This window comes from Elephas maximus, chromosome 2, assembly GCF_024166365.1.
Source record: "Elephas maximus indicus isolate mEleMax1 chromosome 2, mEleMax1 primary haplotype, whole genome shotgun sequence".
Taxonomy (NCBI): Eukaryota; Metazoa; Chordata; class Mammalia; order Proboscidea; family Elephantidae; genus Elephas; species Elephas maximus.
The window spans coordinates 196911753-196930747 of record NC_064820.1 but is presented as its reverse complement, the minus strand read 5'-3'; the positions used below and the strand labels follow the sequence as shown (position 1 = coordinate 196930747).

The 18995-nt window shown below is 56.6% G+C and overlaps 1 protein-coding gene across 1 annotated transcript in view; it reads right to left on the bottom strand.

Moving 5' to 3' along the window:
* The window catches only part of UNC5A (unc-5 netrin receptor A), a 68379-nt gene that overhangs the window by 12423 nt on the left and 36961 nt on the right, over positions 1-18995 (bottom strand). Inside the window, exon 2 of the mRNA XM_049874383.1 lies at positions 4626-4859. Coding sequence (XP_049730340.1) covers positions 4626-4859 — 234 coding nt within the window. The remainder of the gene's footprint in view (positions 1-4625; positions 4860-18995) is intronic.

Below are 18995 nucleotides of genomic sequence, written 5' to 3'. Positions count from 1 at the left end.
GTCAGGTGCACTGTATCCAGAGTGCCTGAGAAGGAGCTGGACCCAAACCCACGGCTGGAGGCAGGGTCCTTTCACCCCCTCCTGCTGCTCTCAGCCTCTGGGGTTAGGGCCAGGAGATCTCCAGAACATTCTGACTTGGGTAATTTTCCTCCCCTAGGTGGACAGGTGGATGGATAGCCCCCTCACACCCACCCAGGCAGCTCAACTTGGGGAGAACAGCACTAAATTTAAGCGTGCTTCTTTCTCCCTTTCTCCCCCCGGCTTCTGTCCTGTCACCTCCTCTTCTCCTTCCCGCTGCCAGGAACGAGGGCCAAGTGTGTCCTCAATGTCCCAGCTCCAGGCAGTGCCTCCCTGCTGCTAGGGAAGGCCTGAGCCTACTAAATAGGGCAGTGGGCCGAGGGGAAGCCCTGGCCTTGCCAGGGGCTGAGAGGGGACTGAGTGGTCTCATTCCTGGGAGCAGAGTCTCTGGGCTCAGCTTTGTCTACACCTGCCTGGTGTAGCTGCCAGCCTTGGGAGAGGTGAGGAGGAAAGAGAATGGGTCCTGGAGCGTGGGGAGCATGCAGGAATGCAGGTGGGAGCCCCTGGTTTGGGGACATGCTCGGGGGATTCTGAACCAACAGGAGTCAATGGGTGGTGGAGGGCTGGTTGGGGTTCCAAGGCCAAGCTGCATCTTAGGTTCCCACCTTCTCACCTGTCTGCTTCTAATAACCAATCCGTTTGTTTAACAAATTATCCTCCCAGACGTGACTCCCTATACAAGGTTTGGCAAAATCTCAGCCTCTGCCAGCATCAGCAAGTTTGGGTTCCAGCATGTACAGGCTTTGGTCCCCACCTGGCCTTCTGATGGGGAATGAGGGTTAATAACGGTGAGGCTGAAGACCTGGGTTGACCTCTAATCCCCGTCACTCCTGTCTGACCACAGATGTTTCTGGTCCAGGGTCTCTGGTCTGGGTATCTGTGTGGCACGACCCGCATGTGATCTGTTGTGGGTAAGGGAAGCCTTTCTCTTGTCCTCAAAGCACTCAGTGGCTTTGGGTTGGGAGATCAATAGGATCAATGAAAATTCAGATGTGCCTGCTAGGGTAGGAGAGAGCAGGTAATTTCAGGGTGGGACCGGCTTGCGTGGAGCAAAGCTGCATGCTTGGCGCCCTGGTGTGCCCACCAGGCCCGTGAATGCTCATCCAGGCAAATGGCCAGGGTCTCACCCAAGCCACAAATTCGAGACTTCATGATGACAGGAGCGTTTCAGACAGGGAGGGGTGTGTGTCTGTCTGTCTGTCTGCCTGGGAGGGCAGACGGTATATTGTGGAGGCAGAGAGCAGCAGGAGGCTGGCCTGGAGCCTTCTAAGAGGTTCCAGGGCAGGCCCTCAGGCTGCAGGAAGGCAAGGCCCTGGCTGTGGCTCCTTCCTTAGGACCTGCCCTCTTGCTGGGTGACCTGCTGCAACCATGGGCAGAGTCATCATGCTGCAAAGTGGTACTGGGCCTGAGAGCAGGGGGAAGGGAAAGTCCTCCAGGAGTTGGGCCCCAGCTGCATGTGTGACATCTCACAGCTTCCCCCCACCGACCTGCAAAAGGGGCCTCTTTGTTCCCATTTTACAGATGAGGGAACTGAGGCACAGGGAGGGGAGGGGATCATCTGCAGTTCTGCGGCAGATCCTCCCGCTGGGACAATGTGGGTGCTGATTGACCTTGGGCCCTAAAGCTGCCCCTGTGGGCAGGGAGGCCACAGGCACCTCTGCTGGGGGGGGGTGCTGATGGTGCCCAGAACTCTCTTGGGCTGCAGAGGCCACTGACCCTCTCTGTCTCCCTCCTGACAGTGGGAGGCAGGACTGGCCCACTGCTCAGAGAGACTGGGGGCTAAATCCTAGTACCTAACCCAGTGGGCCTGGAGTTCCTGGGTATACAGATAGCTAACACGCTCACTGCTGACCGAAAGGTTGGAAGTTCGAGGCTACCCAGAGGCACTTTGGAAGAAAGGTCTGGCAATCTGCTTCCGAAAAATTGGCCATTGAAAACCCTACGGAGCTGAGTTCTGACACATGGAGTCACCATGGGTCAGAACTGACTTGCTCGCAACTGGTAACTGGTGGAGCCCCAGTGCCTGGCACAGAACAGGTACTAGGTAACGTCTGAGGCCTGCGTGAATGAAGCTGCAGCCAGCAGGCATGTGCAAGGCCAGGGTACACACAGGGTTCAAGGCTGGACGGGGGCCACTAACCCTGTGAAGGAGGCAGGGAAAGCCCGCTTGGCTCCTGGTTGTGGGCTGAGCTGTCGCTTGGTGGCAGGAGGGTTAGGCCCTGCCAACCCTGGTTGGGTAGGATGGATATGACTTGCAGTAGACCAGAAGATCTGGTTGGAGCCCTGCTTAGCTTTGAGCCCTGGACACAACAGAACCCAGGCCTCAATCTCAACTGTGACATGACAGGCAGGTTTTGAGGACTAACTTGAACAGTGCCTACATTCAGGGCTCTTCAGCTTTCATCTGGATGACTGCAAGAGATTCCAGACAGTTCTCTCTGGCCAGGGCCTTTCCTCCTCCAGTCTTCCCTCTGCCCAGCATGGTCTTCCCACTGTCCAAGGCTGACTACAGCCCTCTCTGCCTGATACCCTCCACTGGGCCTTGGAGCAGCCTCCTGGTCACTGCTGCTGCCCAGGTTCACTTCTCCCATGTCACAAGCCCCAGCCATCTGAGGGCCTGCTGGCCAGTGCTTCTGAACCTTCCCTTCCTTCACCCTGGGAAATGCTCACCCCAGCTAGTTTTGAGATCAGAGGGTGGATGTTAGCCCTCCTCTGGGAACTCTTCCTGGGCCATCCCTAGCTCCTCCTGCCAGAGGAGGCCCCTGGCCTGCCCTCAGCATGGGGGGTGGGGCAGTTCTTGGTGCCATACACCTGCCCCCAGCTGCACTGTGCTGGGTCTCAGTGGGAAGTGCATGCGTGCTGTGTGTCTCAGGGGGAAGGTGCTTGGTACTAAACCTAAGGGCTCGTGGCGTGGGTGGCCTACCAAAGGAGAAGAGAGAGGAAATGAGCTTATCTGGGGTAAACTAGTGAGCAGGGGTGGGTTACCCAATAAGCAAGGTAAGCACAGGCTTACTTGTGTTTATTTACTAATCTGTAGTGAACAATTTCACATGGGTTTCACCACATCTCTGCTTGGTGAAAAAATGTGAAATTGTTCCCTGCAGATCATCTGGTAAGCAAGGTAAGCATCGTGCTTACCTTGCCTATTGGATAATCCTCCCCTGAGTGAGGGGGAGCCCTGGTGGCACAATGCTGGGCTGCTAACCAAAAAGGTCAGCAGCAGTTTGAACCCACCAGCAGCTCCGTGATCTCCTCCTGTAAAGATGACAGCCTAGGAAACCCTATGGTGGCAGTTCTACTCTGTCGTAGAGGGTGGCTTCGAGTGGGGAACAACCTGACAACAATAATTAGTGAGGAGAGGCTGCTGTCAGCTCCTGCCTTGCTCTCTGCTGGGCTTGGTTCTGGGGAGCGGTAGGACCTGCACAGGGCTCTGTCTACACCTGCACGCCCACCTGCTGCCTGAGACCAGGGCTGGTGGCCGATGGGTGTCCATGGAAGGGGCATTCTAGGGGCTGCCTTCCCGCCCTGCACCCCTCCCTCCACCCTCAGGAGAACTCCCTCTCCTCAGCTTCTCTGGGTGGGCTCCTCCTGACAGCCCCCCCACCCACACTGGCATCTGAGGGCCACCCATAGCTCTAGCCATGTCACGCTGCAGCTCAAAATCCTGTGGGACAGTGACATCACTCCAGAGCCTGGTGGGTGGGGCCCCGAGTGGAACACTGCCCTGGCACACATCCTCTAGGCCTTGCTTGTGATGTACCCCTGCCTGGACAGTCCTTCCCTCTCCTCTCCCTGAACAGTCCTTCCGCCTCCATCAGTTACATGTCACCTCCCCTGGAGCGCCCCAGGGTGCCCCTGGCAGCTCAGCCCTGCTCTCCTCTCGGTGGCACAGCCCTAGGGACCCACGGAGCGGTCAATCACGCCATCTGCTCTGCGGGGGCGGAGTTCTCTTGAGGACGGGGCTGTGTCCCCAGCATTGGAGTAGGTGCTCAGTAAAGGTTGTTGAGAGAATGTGTGAATGAATGAATGAATATGTGAGTGAATGAATGCATAAAGAAAACAAACACAGAATTCCCCGTCTGTAAACTCTGATCCTTTGGGACCTATTCACTGCAAACTGCCTTTCTTTGCTGGGATGGCTCAGCCAGGCTCACTCAAGCGGCGGGCACTTGCTGCTCAGCCTCCTACTTCTGTGGAGACTGAGGGCAGTGGCCAGGCTTCATGTCCCCTTTCACAGCTCCTGGGACATTTAGGGGAAATCCTCTCTTTCTCACTCCCTCACCAAACTGTGAGCTCAGACTCTAGTGAGGGGTGGGGGTCCCAGGGAAGGCCTCAATGTATACAGACGGGGTCCTCGTGTGAGAATCCTGCCTCTCCTGGTGACCTGGGGATGCAGCTGTGGACCTAGCAGGTCCGAGGTGGTGGGGGTGGTGGGCACAGAGCTGGTTCTGTCCCGGACATGTCAATGAGAGGTGTGCAGCCTGGGGTGGCCGTGGCTTGCTTCCCCCCAGCACCCAGCTGCCGCTTGGCCCGCCCACCCATCTCACCACTGCTCCCGTCGGTGCTGCGCTCAATCACGTGGTCCACCTGGCGTACCCACTCCCCGTTGCACTTGAAGAAGATCTGTGTGGCAGGTGTGGCCTTGCACACCAGCAGCACTGGCTTGTTCTTGACAATGTACACGTCCTCAGGCTCCACTAGAAAGTGGGGGAGCAGGTCTGGGTTGGCCCCGGGCACTGGGTTGGGCACTGGGTTCGCCACCGTAGCACTCTGCTGGGCACCTGGATTGAGCAGAGGAGGAAGGTGAGCGGGCCTCTGGGGCTGGGGGCCATGGGGAGAAATTAGCGTGTGGGCGGGGCCGATGGGGGAAAAGCGAGCCCAGAATGCCCAAGCCTCAATTTCTTCCTTTGTAAAATGGGGCAAAACTAAGTCCACTCACTTCTGAAGACTACGGTGGGTGGCTTAACAGTCCCAGCACACAGTAGGCCCTCAACCCACGCAGTGGCCGGGGCACGTTACTATCCTAGTGCCAGTATTACTACTATCCTAGTAGAGGTTCAAGGTCCCTGGGTGGCGCAAATGGTTAAGCAATCAACTACTAACCAAAAAGTTGGTGGCCCAAATTCGAATCCACCAAGGGTACCTCAAAAGAAAGGGCTGGCAACCTATTTCTGAAGGATCACAGCCATTGAAAACCCTATGGAGCACAGTTCCACTCTGATATACATGGGGTCGCCATGAGTTTGAATCAACTTGAAGGTAACTAGTTTAGTTTTTTGGTTTTCTTTTTTGTTGTTGTTAGTAGCGGTTCAGGGATCTGGTGAGGCATATGCAGTCTGGAGAAGCTGGCAGGAAGTGGAGAGGACCTGGCAGGCCGGGTGGGCAGCTGGGGCAGGGCAGGGCCTTCTTCCTCTGTCTCCTCTGCCTTGGGCTGCCTCTGGGGTCTACTTTCTGTTTGGTTGCCATTGTCTGCCCCTGCACATAGTAGGTGCTCAGGAAATACCGAGTGAATGCAAAGGGGGCGTGGTGCAGGTACAGTGGGAGGGGCAGCTGGAGGGGTGCTGGGTGGCACTGCTGGAGGGGAGAGGCTTGGGGCGGGGTGGGGGGGAGGACGGGATGTGGGAAGGGACTGGTGAGGCTGGGTGCTGGGTGAGCATGGGTGGGAGCTGGGACAGTCTGTCTGGGGGCTTGGGTCCAGTCCCCACCCCTTCAAGGAGACAGGAATGGCTTTCCTTCTAATTTTAACCGAAAACCACAACCATCCCACAAGTCATTTGCTGCTAATTATACAGGTAATTGGCTCTGAGGCATTGGAGGAGGTAAAACCCCCAGAGCAGTCTGACCCGTTTGCTCCTACAGGGGCCCCTGGGAGGGGGAGGCAGGCACACTCAGCCTTGCCCTGCCCCCACTGCCCACCAAACAGACCCTTGGTGGCCTTTCCGTCCCCTTTCCCCCCACCACCCACACATAAAGAAGGAAGAACTTCCGGCAACCCATTCTGCTCCTTGCTAATGGTGACCTTGGCCAAGTTACCGGTTTTGCCATCTGACCCTCACCCTGTGAAATGGAGATGGCATCTGCCCCATGGGGGAGTCCAGGGGCCTCCTGTGGTCTGCTCCTGAAGCCCCACCCCCCAGGGAACACCCATGTCTAGGGCCAGTTGTCCTCTTCTTGTCTGTATGCACAAGGGCTGTGGGCAGGGCCCTCTTTCCTATGGCAGGAGTCTACCCGCTCCACCCCAGACTGTGATTTTGGGGTGTGCGTTGTGACTGCACCTGGTCCTGTATGCGTCCTGGGGCTGGCTCAGGACAGACACAGTGGGTGATCTAAGAATGCAGGCTGAATACTTGCTGTGACTTCAGACACGCCTCCCTCCTGCAAAGCGGAGAGACGGTGCCCAGTTCTTAGGTGGGGGGGTGAAGACTGAATGGGAAAGGGGGAAGTACTTAGTGCAGTACAGGCCAGTGGCTGCCAGGACTCAGGGGGTTTGCATTTACAATGCAAGGCATCACCGCCTTCAGCTCGGGGACCCTCGTAGCAATCCCTCCATCGGGAGGGCTGTCGTACTGTTTCCCTGACAGGGATAGGTGACTTGCCCAAAGCCCCAAGGTCACTCAGCCCAGAATGGAATGAGTCTGCAGACTCCATGTTCAGTGCTCAATCCTTGGGCTGCGTGAGCCAGCCTCCTCCCCAGAGGTGTGTGTGGGCACAGTTGAGGGCACCACCCCCACGGGGTCAGCCCCCCACCCCAGGCTCCCACAGTCCCGGCCTCAGACAGGCACTTGGCCACCCACTGGATTGGCTTTCAGACCCCAAGGGATGGAGGGAGGCCTGGCCAAGCGAGAGGGCAGCTGCCATGCCCTTGTGGGGTCAGAGGCACACAGCAGTGGCTTCTACACCCCTCCCACGTGGACTCAGTGGGGTCAGAGTGGGGCATTTCTGACACAGCAGGGCAGTATGTCAGCATCAGGTCATCCACCCCTCCTCCGGCCTCCCTGTCCCTCCTCCCTCATCTTGCCCTCACCCCTCCTTCCACCCCTGCCCTTCTCCCTGGCCTCCCTGCCCCTCTTTGGCTTCTCCCCAGCTTGTCCTTCTTCTTCTTGTGCCCTCTCTCTGGTGGCTGAGCCCCCTGTACGTTCCTACAGCTTCAGGAACAGAGGCCAGGCCACTGTAACCATACCTGCAGTTGGGAAGAGGAGGCTTACCCTTCCTGGACCCACCTGTCCTGAACCCTTCCACTTGGCTCTGCCGGTGCCCTTTTTGGGGTCAGGAAGGTGGGAGTCGGGGAGAGGAGAATAGCCATCTAGACAGCTTACAGAGAATCCGAGGCATGAGGGGAAGTCACTTACTCAAGGCCCCCAGCTCTGACCCTGGACTCAGTGTCCAGTGGGGGCCCTGTGTGACCCTTTTGCTATTACGTTTGCTCTTCCCTGTCACTCAGCCCCCATTTATCAGCCCCCTGACCCAGGTTCCTCACCTCTGTGTCCAGGGGCCCAAGCAGGCCTCCTAGGATCTATAGAATGAATGGAAGTGGTGGGTCTGGGGAGGCCGACGAGGCCCAGTGGCCTCTCTCGACTGTTACCCAGGGAAGCCACAGCACCTCCACAGACCCGAGTAGACAGTGCACAGAGGTGGAGGCAGGCCCCAGTGGCCCCAGTGGCCGGTTCTGGGCCTGCCCTGCCTCACTCCACATCTCACCCAGCAGACACAATGCCCTGTGCCCATCTATTAGGGGGCACGGGTCCCTGGCTGGGCTGTGGGGGAAGGGAGTGGGGACATAGCCCCCAGCCTCCCTATTGATCACCGTGGCAAGCACTGCTCGCATCAGCTGCCCGCTGAACCCAGTGCAGTCCCTCATGTCTGTGTTTAAGTGCTAATGAAAAATAGATGTACTGTGACCAATAAGTGACATAGCTCACTTCTCCAGGGCCTCCGTCATGCCACACTGGCGAGGCCTCCCCTCCCCACCCTGGGGGGTACTTACTGGGTGGGCCCAGGGGCGTCCAGGCTACAGATCTGCCCTCTAGCAAGGACACTCTAAGGCTGCAGGTAGAGGTAACGCAGTCCCCACGAGGGGACCTCTTGAGGCTGGGGGATGCTGCCTGGACAGCAGACCTGGCTTTCCCTCGCTCCAGTGCCCCAAGCCCACCATGTGACCTCCACCCTAGTAGCTGGCACCTATGATCCCCCTCCCCCATGCTTCCAGTTAGACCTCTCTCCTGAACGAAGGCAGGGCAGGAGCTGCTCCCCCTCGACCATGCAAGCCACCCTGAGTGGTCTTCCTCTTTTATGTGAATCCTGTGCCTGTTTACCGACAGTAACACCATGCAGTACATCCTTAGTGCCAAATGACCTATAATCCTTTCAACGGGGCATGCACTCTCCTGTTCACTGCAGTCCCTACCACTCCCTGTTGCCTCACCCTGGGTCTGCTTATCCTATTTCCATTGTCTGCCTAGCTTCTGTAGGCATTTCAGGATGGGGTCAAACACCTTCAGCTGGCATTCCTGAGCTTACGTCTGGTCCTTCCCAGTCAGCCCTCATCTCCCTCTGTGAAAACACCCACTGATCCCTTCTAGGCAGTGGCTCCCCCACCTCTAGGTCTGTGCTCACCTCTGAAACACCTCTCCCCCTTCCTCACCAGGACTTTCCCCCCTTCTCTTCAGGGCCCAGCTCCAATGTCTCTCCCCTGGAAAGGGCTCCACCTCAGTCTCCCAGGACAGACACACCCACTGTTGTACCCTCTCTGTGCCTGTCATCGCAGGTGCTGTAGCTCTTCTCATAGAAGAGGCGAGCAGGTGGTTGAGGTGTCTGTCTCCACCACCAGTCTGTCCATCCCTGGTCCCTGCCCCCCAGGGCAAGGCTGTCTAGTGCAGGCATTAGTGACTGGGACACGAAGAAGGGCACCTACTGCTGCACCCCCAGCCTGCTGAGATGACAGATGTAGTGGGAAAATGCTGCCCAGGGGGATGCACCTGGGCTGCAGGTGGCTCCTGGAGCTGCAGGAGAGCAGGCAGGTGCAGGCAGGTACCAGGCGGGCACCACCTACACTGGCCAGACAGGGTCTCCCATGACCACCACGCCACTCACCCATGTCCCAGAGGCTTGCCCCCTTCACATGTGTGGCCACAGCAGAGTGGGCAGGGGAGATTTGTAGGAGGAGAGTCAGAGAGGAAGCAGGGCCACACCCTGTGTGCCCTTACAGCCAGGAAGATGGGGCTTTATTGGAGGGGAAATGGGAAGCTCAGAGAGCTGCCTGCAGGGGAGTGATGAGCCTACTTGGGTGAGGGGTGGACTAAGGGGGTGGGGGAGTGGCAGCAGGGAGACAGATGAGGAGGCTGCTGTGGGCATCCAGCAGAGTTGATCGTGCTGGGCCTGACTCTACCTGGTCCATCCGGGAGCCCATCAGCCTACAAGTTTCAGCAAAGGTGTCACCTTCTCCAGAAGGCCTTCCTTGACTCACACTCTGCCACTCGCCTACCCTGTGCCCTGAAGCTCCCCTCAGGGTACATGCCACACCCAGGACTGGGGCGGATTTGTTTGCACACTGCCTCCCTGATAAACCATGGGCTCCTGTGGAGCAGGGGCCCCCATCTCCTTTATTACTGGGCCTGGCACCCAGCCCCAGTCTGGCCTGGGTGCTGATGGGGTATTTGTTGAGTACCTCTCTTCTCCCTTGAATTTCAGAAGATCTGCCCAAGGGTGGCCACTTTGCTCTGTCCTGCAGGGAGACCCAGGGAGAAGGCAGAGTAGCCCCCTGGGTAGAGGCCTGGGCAGAGAGAGGAAGCCACACTCCAAGCTGCCTGGACACGGCCTGCCATGCTGCTGCTTTCAGAAGCTGAGCCCCCCTTTCCTCACCTGCAGTCTGGGATGCTGGGACCTGCCTGTGCAATGCTGAGGCCGGGGGGGGGGGGTGTGTGAAAGTGCTTTCAAATGTTTTATTTTTAAAAGCACTACGAAAATATGAGGTGTGATTAATCAAGCTATTAATGAACCCTATTTACTGAGCGAGGACTCTGTTCCTGGGAGCCTGGAGCTGGAGCACCTCTTCCCAAGAGCAGCCACACCGTTGCCAAGCCCCAGTCCACCACCCCCCCACGGCCTGGGGAGGACACAGGCAAGGGGTCAGGGTGGCAAACTCCTACTTTTTCCACTTTCCTGAGAAATGTCCTGGATTTGAAATGGGGTGGAGGAGTGGGCTGGGGCACTCATACCCCTCACCTGGGCACTCGTAACTGCAGCCTGCCTGCTGGCAGGAGTGCCAGAACCCTCAGGCTTGCCTATCCCCTGGAGATTTGCATTTGGTAGGTCTGCTTAAAGGAGCTCTGGTGGCACAGTGGTTAAGTGCTCGACTGCTAACAGAAAGGTTGGTGGTTCAAACCCACCAGCTGCTCCTTGGGAGAAAGATGTGGCAGTCTGCTTCCATAAGGATTACAGCCTTGGAAACCCCATGGAAGCAGTTCTACTCTGTCCTACAGGGTCGCTACAAGTCACAATTGACTTGTCAGCAACGGGTTTAGCTCTGGTTGGCTCTGGAGGGGTTGGCTCTGCCCCCTCCCCCACTTTCTAACTAACAATGCCTGACTTTCCCCCTAAACCAAAAAAAACCCAAACCCAGTGCCTTCAAGTCGATTCTGACTCATAGTGACCCTATAGGACGGAGCAGAACTGCCCCATAGAGTTTCCAAGGAGCACCTGGCGGATTCGAACTGCCAACCCTCTGGTTAGCAGCCATAGCACTTAACCACAATGCCACCGGGGTTTCCACTTTCCTCCTAGAAGCCCCCAAACCCCAGCCATAAGGTCCCAGTGGGCTGACCCCATCCTTGGCCCCAGAGGTGGGCGTGTGACCTGGGCCTGGCCATCAGGATGCTCCCTCCCTCCACGCCACCCCCAGGTCACACCATTCACACAGATGAGATTCTGGCATTTCCGCTGGACTGCTGGGAAGAGAGAACTTCTCTTTCTGTTGGGCTTGGAGCTGTGGCAGATAGTCCTGAAGCTGCTACGGCTGCCAACAAGGAAGGGCCAGTCTAGTGGGCCTGTAGGCCACAGTAAGCCCAACTGCAAGGGGAAGCCATCCTCAGTCTGAAGCTGGAGCTTAGAGAATGAAGACAACAACCAGGGAGGAGAGAAGCAGACTCCTCCCAGCAGCATCTGAGACCTGGGACACATTCAGAGCTGCGCCTGGCTTCCCAGCCAATTAAGCCCTTTTTTGGCTTAAACCAGCTAGGATCTTTTCATCTGATTGATCCACCGCCCCTCTGGGATCTGCCTGGCTGACTTCTGTTCAAGGCCTGCTCAAATATTCCCTCCCCTGACTCCCAGAGTGGCCACACCTCCGCTGAACCCCACAGCCCCTGACTGCATTTTCTCAGCACGTCACACACTATATTGTCACCATCTCCATGTCTGCCTCCCCAGACCTGTTGTCAGCTCCTTGAGGGCAGGGCCTGAGTGCTGATATCCCCTGTACTCCCCCTCCCTACCCCCCGCTGCCCCTGCTTCTGAGCCTGGTCAGGGTCTGACACCTTTCCAGGCTCAGCAAGCGTTTGTTGAATGAATGTTGAACATCATTCCCTCGAATGGGCCCAGAGCCCAGAAATGAGGGCTGAAGGTGGAAGGTGCAAATGCAAATCTAGCCAGGAGACTTCCAATCAACCAATCCAGTGGGAAGTGAACTCCATTTCTTAAATGCCCTTGCTGGACCCAGGGGAGGCAGAGGCAGCTTGGCAGGGCTCCTGCCCTGGGGAGCACATCTCTCAGGGAGACAGATGGGGCAGTGTGGGGAGAAGAGGGGACCTGGGACTGTAGACATGCAGGGAATGGGGGCTAGTGCTCTCCTGCTCACTGGCACCCCCAGGCCCTGAGGTGATTTCATGCATCATGATTATTTAAACATGACATGTCTATGATGAGGGGGCTTCACCAGGAGGCTCTGCTGTCAGGTAGACACAGGCAGGAATGGGGTGGGGTGCAGGGGGCATGTGGGAAGAATGGTGGCTACAGGTCCCAAACACTGGGTTTGAGTCTCAGCCCCCTCAGCCCCCACTGAGATTACAAATCTGGGGTGGCACTCAGCTGTGAGGTCTCAGGTAACTACTCAGACGTGTGGGTCTGCCTGGGCGAGGCAAAGTGGGGACACAGGGCCATAGTAAACTGGGGCACATGGCCCAGAATGCTTCCAAAGTCAGCCCTCCAAACCCTCATCTTCCTCATTTGTGGAATGTGGTACACATGCTGACCTTAGTCAAGGATGAGGAGGGCTCCAGAATGGGACACGCCCAGTATCCTGAGGCTCATCGTGCTGCCCTTCTTCTCCACCTGGCCCCGAGTCCACCCCTCCGTCACATTTGCCTAGCTATGGCTTCCACCAGCACAGGACCTCCTGGAGGGCAGGGCCAGGCTGTGTCTAGGCCCCCGTGTGCAGAAATGACTGCAGACCTGCACCTAGGAGTGCAAGAGGTGGAGGTGACTGGGCTGGGGTGACGGCCCCTCATGGTGCCTGTGGACAGGGAACTGTTACCCCAGCATGCACGTGCTTATGGCACTCTGGTTTCCATGGTAATGTGAGAGTGAAAGTGTCATAGGAGCAGCAGCCGCCTCCCCAAGATTGGAGCAAAGTCACCCTCTTTCCCAGTGAGCTCCAGGGGCCTGGTCACAAGGACAGACACAGGCGCCAAGAGGACATGTGGACACAATGAACTGCAAAGAACAAGGCAGGTGGGGTAGGATGGCAGGCAGTAACCCAGTGAGGATGTTCTGCTGGGCCACACTGCTGCAGACCAGGCTTGTCATCTGGCAGCTGCCCTCCGGTTCTCTGCCCGCCCCTCATCCTACAGACCAGGCTCAGCACAGGCTCGGGACTGGCTTAAAGCTGCGCAACCCCCAGGGAGTGCCGGCCTCCAACCAGCTACTAGGCTGGCCAGACGCAGGGCAGGGGCTCACAGGGTCCTCCTGGACTGGCTGTATCATCCCGCCCTCTGCCTCCCACACCTCCCTGCTCACGTTGACCCACTGTCTGTTTCTCAAACTTTCCAAGCTTGTTCCTACCTGCTGTGGATTGAACTGTGTCCCCTGAAAAGATCTGCTGAAGTCCTAAACCCTTGTACTTGTGGATGTAAGCTTGTTTGGAAATAGGATTTTTCTTTGTTATCAGTTATGTTGATGAGGTCATACTGGAGTAGGATGGGTCCTAATCCTAGTCCCTTCTGAGTGGTGTCTTATTAAAAGGGCCAACAGAGATGGAAACAGCATCACCACAGGAAGACAGTATGTATGGATCCATCTGCAGGCCAAGGAACACCAAGAAATGCCCGGGGCTACCAGAAGCTAAAGGAGACAAGGACAGATCTCCCCTTACAACTTACAGAGCGAGAGCCCGGCGCTGCCGATGCCCTGAATTCAGACTTCTAGCCTCCAGAACTGTGAGACAACGAATCGTTCTTTAAAATTACCCACTTGGTGACTTGATTTGTAAACTTAAAGCACAATTAAAAAAAAAAAAATTACCCACTTGGTGGTGATTCGTTATGGCAACACTAGGAAACTGAAACTCCACCTCAGGACCTTTGCACTTTCTCTTTCCTCTTTCTGTAATACACTGCCCCTGATCTTCCCACGGCCACCTTTCTCTAATCCCTCAGGTCTCAGCACCAATGTCGCCTCCTCCGAGAGGCCCTCCCTGACCACTGTGTTGGTCCTCCCCTCTTTTGGTCTACTTTTCTCATAGCATGTGCCAGTGTTGAAGGACATCTTGCCTGTGTACTGGCTTCACCATTATTGTCTGTGTCCTTCCCCCTAAATGTCAGTGTCATGACAACAGGGACCACTTCTGTCTTGTTGGATGCTGTAGCCCCAGCACCCAGCCCTGGGCCTGGTGTGCCGTAGGTACTTGAGAAACACGTGCTGAATGCATGGACAAGCAAACTCAGGTCTTCAAACTCCAGGTCATTGCCCACACCTCGGCCAGGGCTAAGAGCCCTCAATCCCTCCAGAGAATTGCAGTCAAAACCTACCCAGATGCACAGCTGAAGGGGGGACAGGCTCCCAGGGGCCCCGGTTCTGCCACAGGGCCTTGCTTCGGGCCAGAGAAACAGTTAATAAAGCTGAGGCCTAAATAAGCATTTGATTAACAAACGATAAAATAGCTATTGTGTCCCCGAATTAAGCTGTAATTGTGGCTGATAATTGGCTGGTTAGAATTTAATAAGCTGCAATTAAATAGAATGGAATCCAGGGTAATTATGTGGTCACACAGCCCAGGGAGGACTGGGGAAGGAGGTTTTTCTCCTTTTCCTTCTCTGGAATCCTTTGTGTGTGTGGAGTGTGCTGCTGTGGGTGTTTAGTGGCTTTGTGTGTGTGTGTGTCTGCGTGCGTGTGTTACAGGCATCCTCCACTTCCCACATGATGGGGGGGAAGGAAGGGGGTGGCTGGCCCAGTCCCCTCACCACCACCACTCAGCACCAGGCGGCTTGAAGGCTCTGAGCATGGCCGGGGCCTTTGGCAGCCCCAGCTGAAAGAGACATAGAAGAATCCCTGGCACGGTTCCCTGCAGGGCGGGAGGCCCGGGAGGGCGGCCAGGAGGGCACTGGGAACACAAGGGAGGCAAGCAGGCGGGGAAGGTCCGCCTGTCTTCCTAAGGAGGCAGCTGGGGCTCAGACGGGAAGGACGGGCTCAAGGTCATGCAGCCATCAGTGGCTGAGCTGGGTCAGGGCCTCAGATTGGATCAAAGGAGGTGTGTGTGTGGTGTGTGTGTGTGTGGTGTGTGTGTGTGTGTGCGCGCGTGCACATGCCACACACAGCCAGCTCGCAGGCTGCCATCAGCGTCCTTACTGGGCAAACCCACAGGCTGAGTAAGAAGCAGCATCTGTTCCCCCATGCACTCTTAAGCCCCCCACCCCTGCCCCAGACAGAAGTCCAGGAGCTGCCTCCTCTAGGGCAGCGTGTGACTCTGCAGCCTCTTCTCCTGCTCCGTGCTCCCATCCCCCTCACCCCTCCCGGGGGCTGCGGCCTGGCTCACCTTCCCCTCTAGTCCAGGTGTGGCGACCAAGTCCACAGAGATGATGAACGGCATTGCAGGCGCGCCGTTTATGACCCCATCAGCATTTTTACAATGTTGCCGGCAATTAATTTAATTAAAGACCCTGTCCCGGATATGGCAGCATTTCATATCTCACTGGTTTAATGTGCGCCTGGCCAGAGCTGGGCCTGGGGGTGGTCCAGGGGTGGTGGTGGTGCTGCTCCCTCAGCTAGGTGGGGTGCTCCGGGCAGGGAGGAGGCAGCAGTCTCCTGCCTTCACTGCCCATGGCCACAGCCACTGCGTGTATGTGTGTATGTGTGTGTGTGTGCACGCAGTCACCACGGTAACAACACAGCTAACTACATGAATTTTCTTACTTAACCCTCACAACCATTCTAGGAGGCAGTGAACCATTTCTGATCTCCAGTTTACACGGGGAGGTGAATATGTAGTGAGTTCATACCCAGATTTCTACCCTGGCAGGCGGGTCCCAGTGCCCTGCATTCTTAAGCAGGATACATTCATTTAGCAAGTCTTTGCCGAGTGTTCCCAGTGTGCCCTGGTGCTGTGCTTGGCACTGGCGATATAGCCGTGAGCACGATGGACTCATGTCCTGCCCTCACAGAACATGTGGCCCGGTGCCGACTGTGCACATGGCCACAGACAGGGTACAGCCCCACCAGGGGTCCCAGGCACTCGGAGCTCCAAGGGCACGCTCGTTGTACCCGGGCCCAGTGCATTCACTGCTGTGCACACACATGTGCACATACCACCACCCACACCAGGACGTTGGCTCTGAAGCCACAGGTCACCCACCATCCTCTGATTCCCATTCTCAGCAGCTAAGCCCACCTGGACCCCCTCATACAGAGACCCACAGGAAAACTGTCACCCAGTCACAGATCCAGATCCTGCCCACTGCTCCCGCTAGATCCAGGCAGGGGTGGTGGCTGGCGCACACCATCAGCTCCTCTGTCCCTCATTCATGAGCTGCCCTAGATCATGCTCTGCTCTTCCCCGGGCCCCCATTTCCATGGCTGTCCTACCAGCCTCCTTCCCATGGTGTCCCAGTTAGGCCTGCAGCCCCAGCCTCACTCCTGAGCTCCACCTGGACACCTTCGCTCCCTCTGGAAACCCCCAGAACCTCAAACCACCATATCCCAAGTTGGGCCCTGTGGTGTCCCCTCAAACCTGCAGGGCTACCGCCTCCCGAAGGAGCTCAGAGAGGTCTGGACTCCTTGCTCCCTGACCAGCCAGTCAGTGACAGCTGCCTATTCTTGCCCTCAACCCCAGCATGTCCCACCCCAGCCTCTCTCCCCCATACCTCCTCTCTTGCCTCATGGCTACAATACTCAGTTCACCCAGCCCCCCAAACGTCCCTGCCTGTGACCAGCTCCTGTCTGGCCTCTTGGCTTTTGGGCCACAGTGCTACTTCTAGAAAGAAAACCTGGCCCCCACACTTTAACCCCTGCAGTGGTTCCCACTGATTACGGGCTGAGGCCAGCTCCTCACAACCCCAAACAACCAATTCAGCTGCCTCATCGCTGGCCACCAACCCTCATTCCAAACCCAGCTCAGCCTAGTCCACTAATCCCCTCCCCGAGAGCCCCAGATGCCTCTCCTTGCCCCAGCTTCTGTATCTGCTGCTCTCTGCACTGCAGTGTGCCCCACTGACTCCCAGTGCCCCCAGCCCTGCTCATTCATTCATTATTTTCAAAATTTTATTGTATTTTAGGTGAAAGTTGCAGCACAAATTCGTTTCTCATTCATAAATCTGTACACAAATTGTTTTGTGACACCGGTTGTAATCCCCGCAGTGTGTCAGCACTCCCCGCTGCCCTCCCAGTTCCTCATATTCCTTTGTCCAGTCTTCCTGTCCTGTCCTGCCTTCTCGTCTTTGCTTTTGGGCAGGTGTTGCCCATTTGGTGTCGAATACTTGATTGAACTAAGAAGCACGTTCTTCACATGTGTTCTTGTTTTACAGACCTGTCTAATCTTTGGCTGAAAGGCAAGCTTCGGGAGTGGCCTCAGTTCTGAGTTAGCAGGGTGTCCAGGGGCCATAGTCTCAGGGGTTCCTTCAGTCTCTGTCAGACCAGTAAGTCTGGTCTTTTTTTATGAATTTGAATTTTGTTCTACATTTTTCTCCCACTCTGTCTGGGACCCTCTATTGTGATCCCTGTCAGAGCGATCTCATTCTTCAGTTTTAATTCACCCTCCCCAGTTCCTCTCTGCACAGTGGAATGCACTACTCGCCCCCCTGGCTCCCATGGCTAAAGAGCACTAGCAGATTGAGTTAGGGTTGGTTGTCTGTGTGGCTGCCTCCTCCATCAGAGCGTGCTGCCTCCTCCATCAGACTGTGCACTCAAGTGCACATAGGCAGGTCCAAGACACCTCTTTGCCAACAGTGTTCAGCTCAGGGACTAGCAAGTTGGGGGTCAGTGACTGGTTGTCTCCCCCACTTGCTGCAAGCTCCCAGGTGAGGGCAGTGGGGTGAGTCATCTCAGTCCCTGCTGGTGACTGGCACAGGCCACGCTCTACCCAAGGGCAGGGGGCAGCATCCTCAGTTGGGCACCAGGAGACTGGGTCCCTGGTCCCCACTCTGCCTCCACCTGGCTGTGTGACCTTGGGCATGTCATTCCCTCTCTGAGCTGCAGAAGGGGTGGGACTGGGTAGGGAGGGAAATAAACTCAGGTGTCTTCAGGGGACTGGGTGAAGGCTGAGGGAGTGGAGAGTGATGCCCCACACGAAGGGGACTGATTCAGTCCAGCCAATTGCAGCCAAGAGGAGCCAGCCTTATTTTGAGAGAAGTTAGAAATCCAAGCTTTTATGTGAAACCTCCTGTTTTAAAATGTTGACAGCTCATTTAAACATTTTAAACACTGTGCGGGCCAAACAAGTTGGTAGGCCAAAGCCAGACTGGACCACGTCCAAGGTCTTCTCTGACTTTACAAATCTAGGAATTGGGGTCAAGACAGGTTGGGGGAAGCCCCATCCCACTCTGCCCACTCTGGTCCCTGCTCTGTCACCGAGCTGCCTTCCTGGTCTTCCCAGTTCCTAATCTTCCCACCTGTGCCAGCAACTGCCATCCTGTCTTCTCCCTGGGGCCCATCCTCATCAGAGCCTCCCCAGTGGTGGCCCAAGGGCACGGCCCCTTTCAAAGAGGCTGATGGGTGAAGCAGCGTGGCTGACGGGAAGAGGGTAGGGTGGCAGGCTCGGGGGTGCCCCTTGCCTTGCCTGCCGTGGGCCTGGGCCTCAGATCCTGACCAAGGAGAGCCAGGAGAAGGTTGCTGGAGACAGAGACAGCTAGATGGCTCCATGGGAGAACCCCTGTGAGGTCCCCACCCTCCCTGCCTGGGTGGAGGAGTCCAGGCCTGGCTGCGGCCTTCCAGCTGGGAAGAGGGTGTCTGGCCACACCCATGATGTCCTTGGATGAGACAGTAATGAGCCCTCACCCCCATTTTAATTACCTGCTGTCCAAATAATTACCAGCTTGTTTATTTCACTTAATGGCAGCCGTACTTTTTTCTCCTGATATTGATTTCATGTTTTCCTGGTTTGTTCATTATCTTTCCTGCCCCTTTAATGGGCTCTGAAGTCTTGCTGGTGGAGAAGAGGAGGCTGGAGAAGGAGGGAGAGGGGCACCAGGGAGGAAGGAGGACAGAGAGCGGGGCTGGGCCTTGCTGTGTGACCCAAGGCCAGTTGCTGCCCTCTCTGGGCCTTGAGTCTCAGGACCTTGGGTCTCTGCACACCTTCTCAAGTGCATGCCCCTTGATGCAACTGGGGTGGAACATCTTAAAATTAAAGAAAGGAGGGAGAGGGTACGGGAGAGACAAGGTAGTATACTGCCTCCCCAAGGATCCCTAAAGGGAATGGGCAGAGACTCAGACAAGAATGA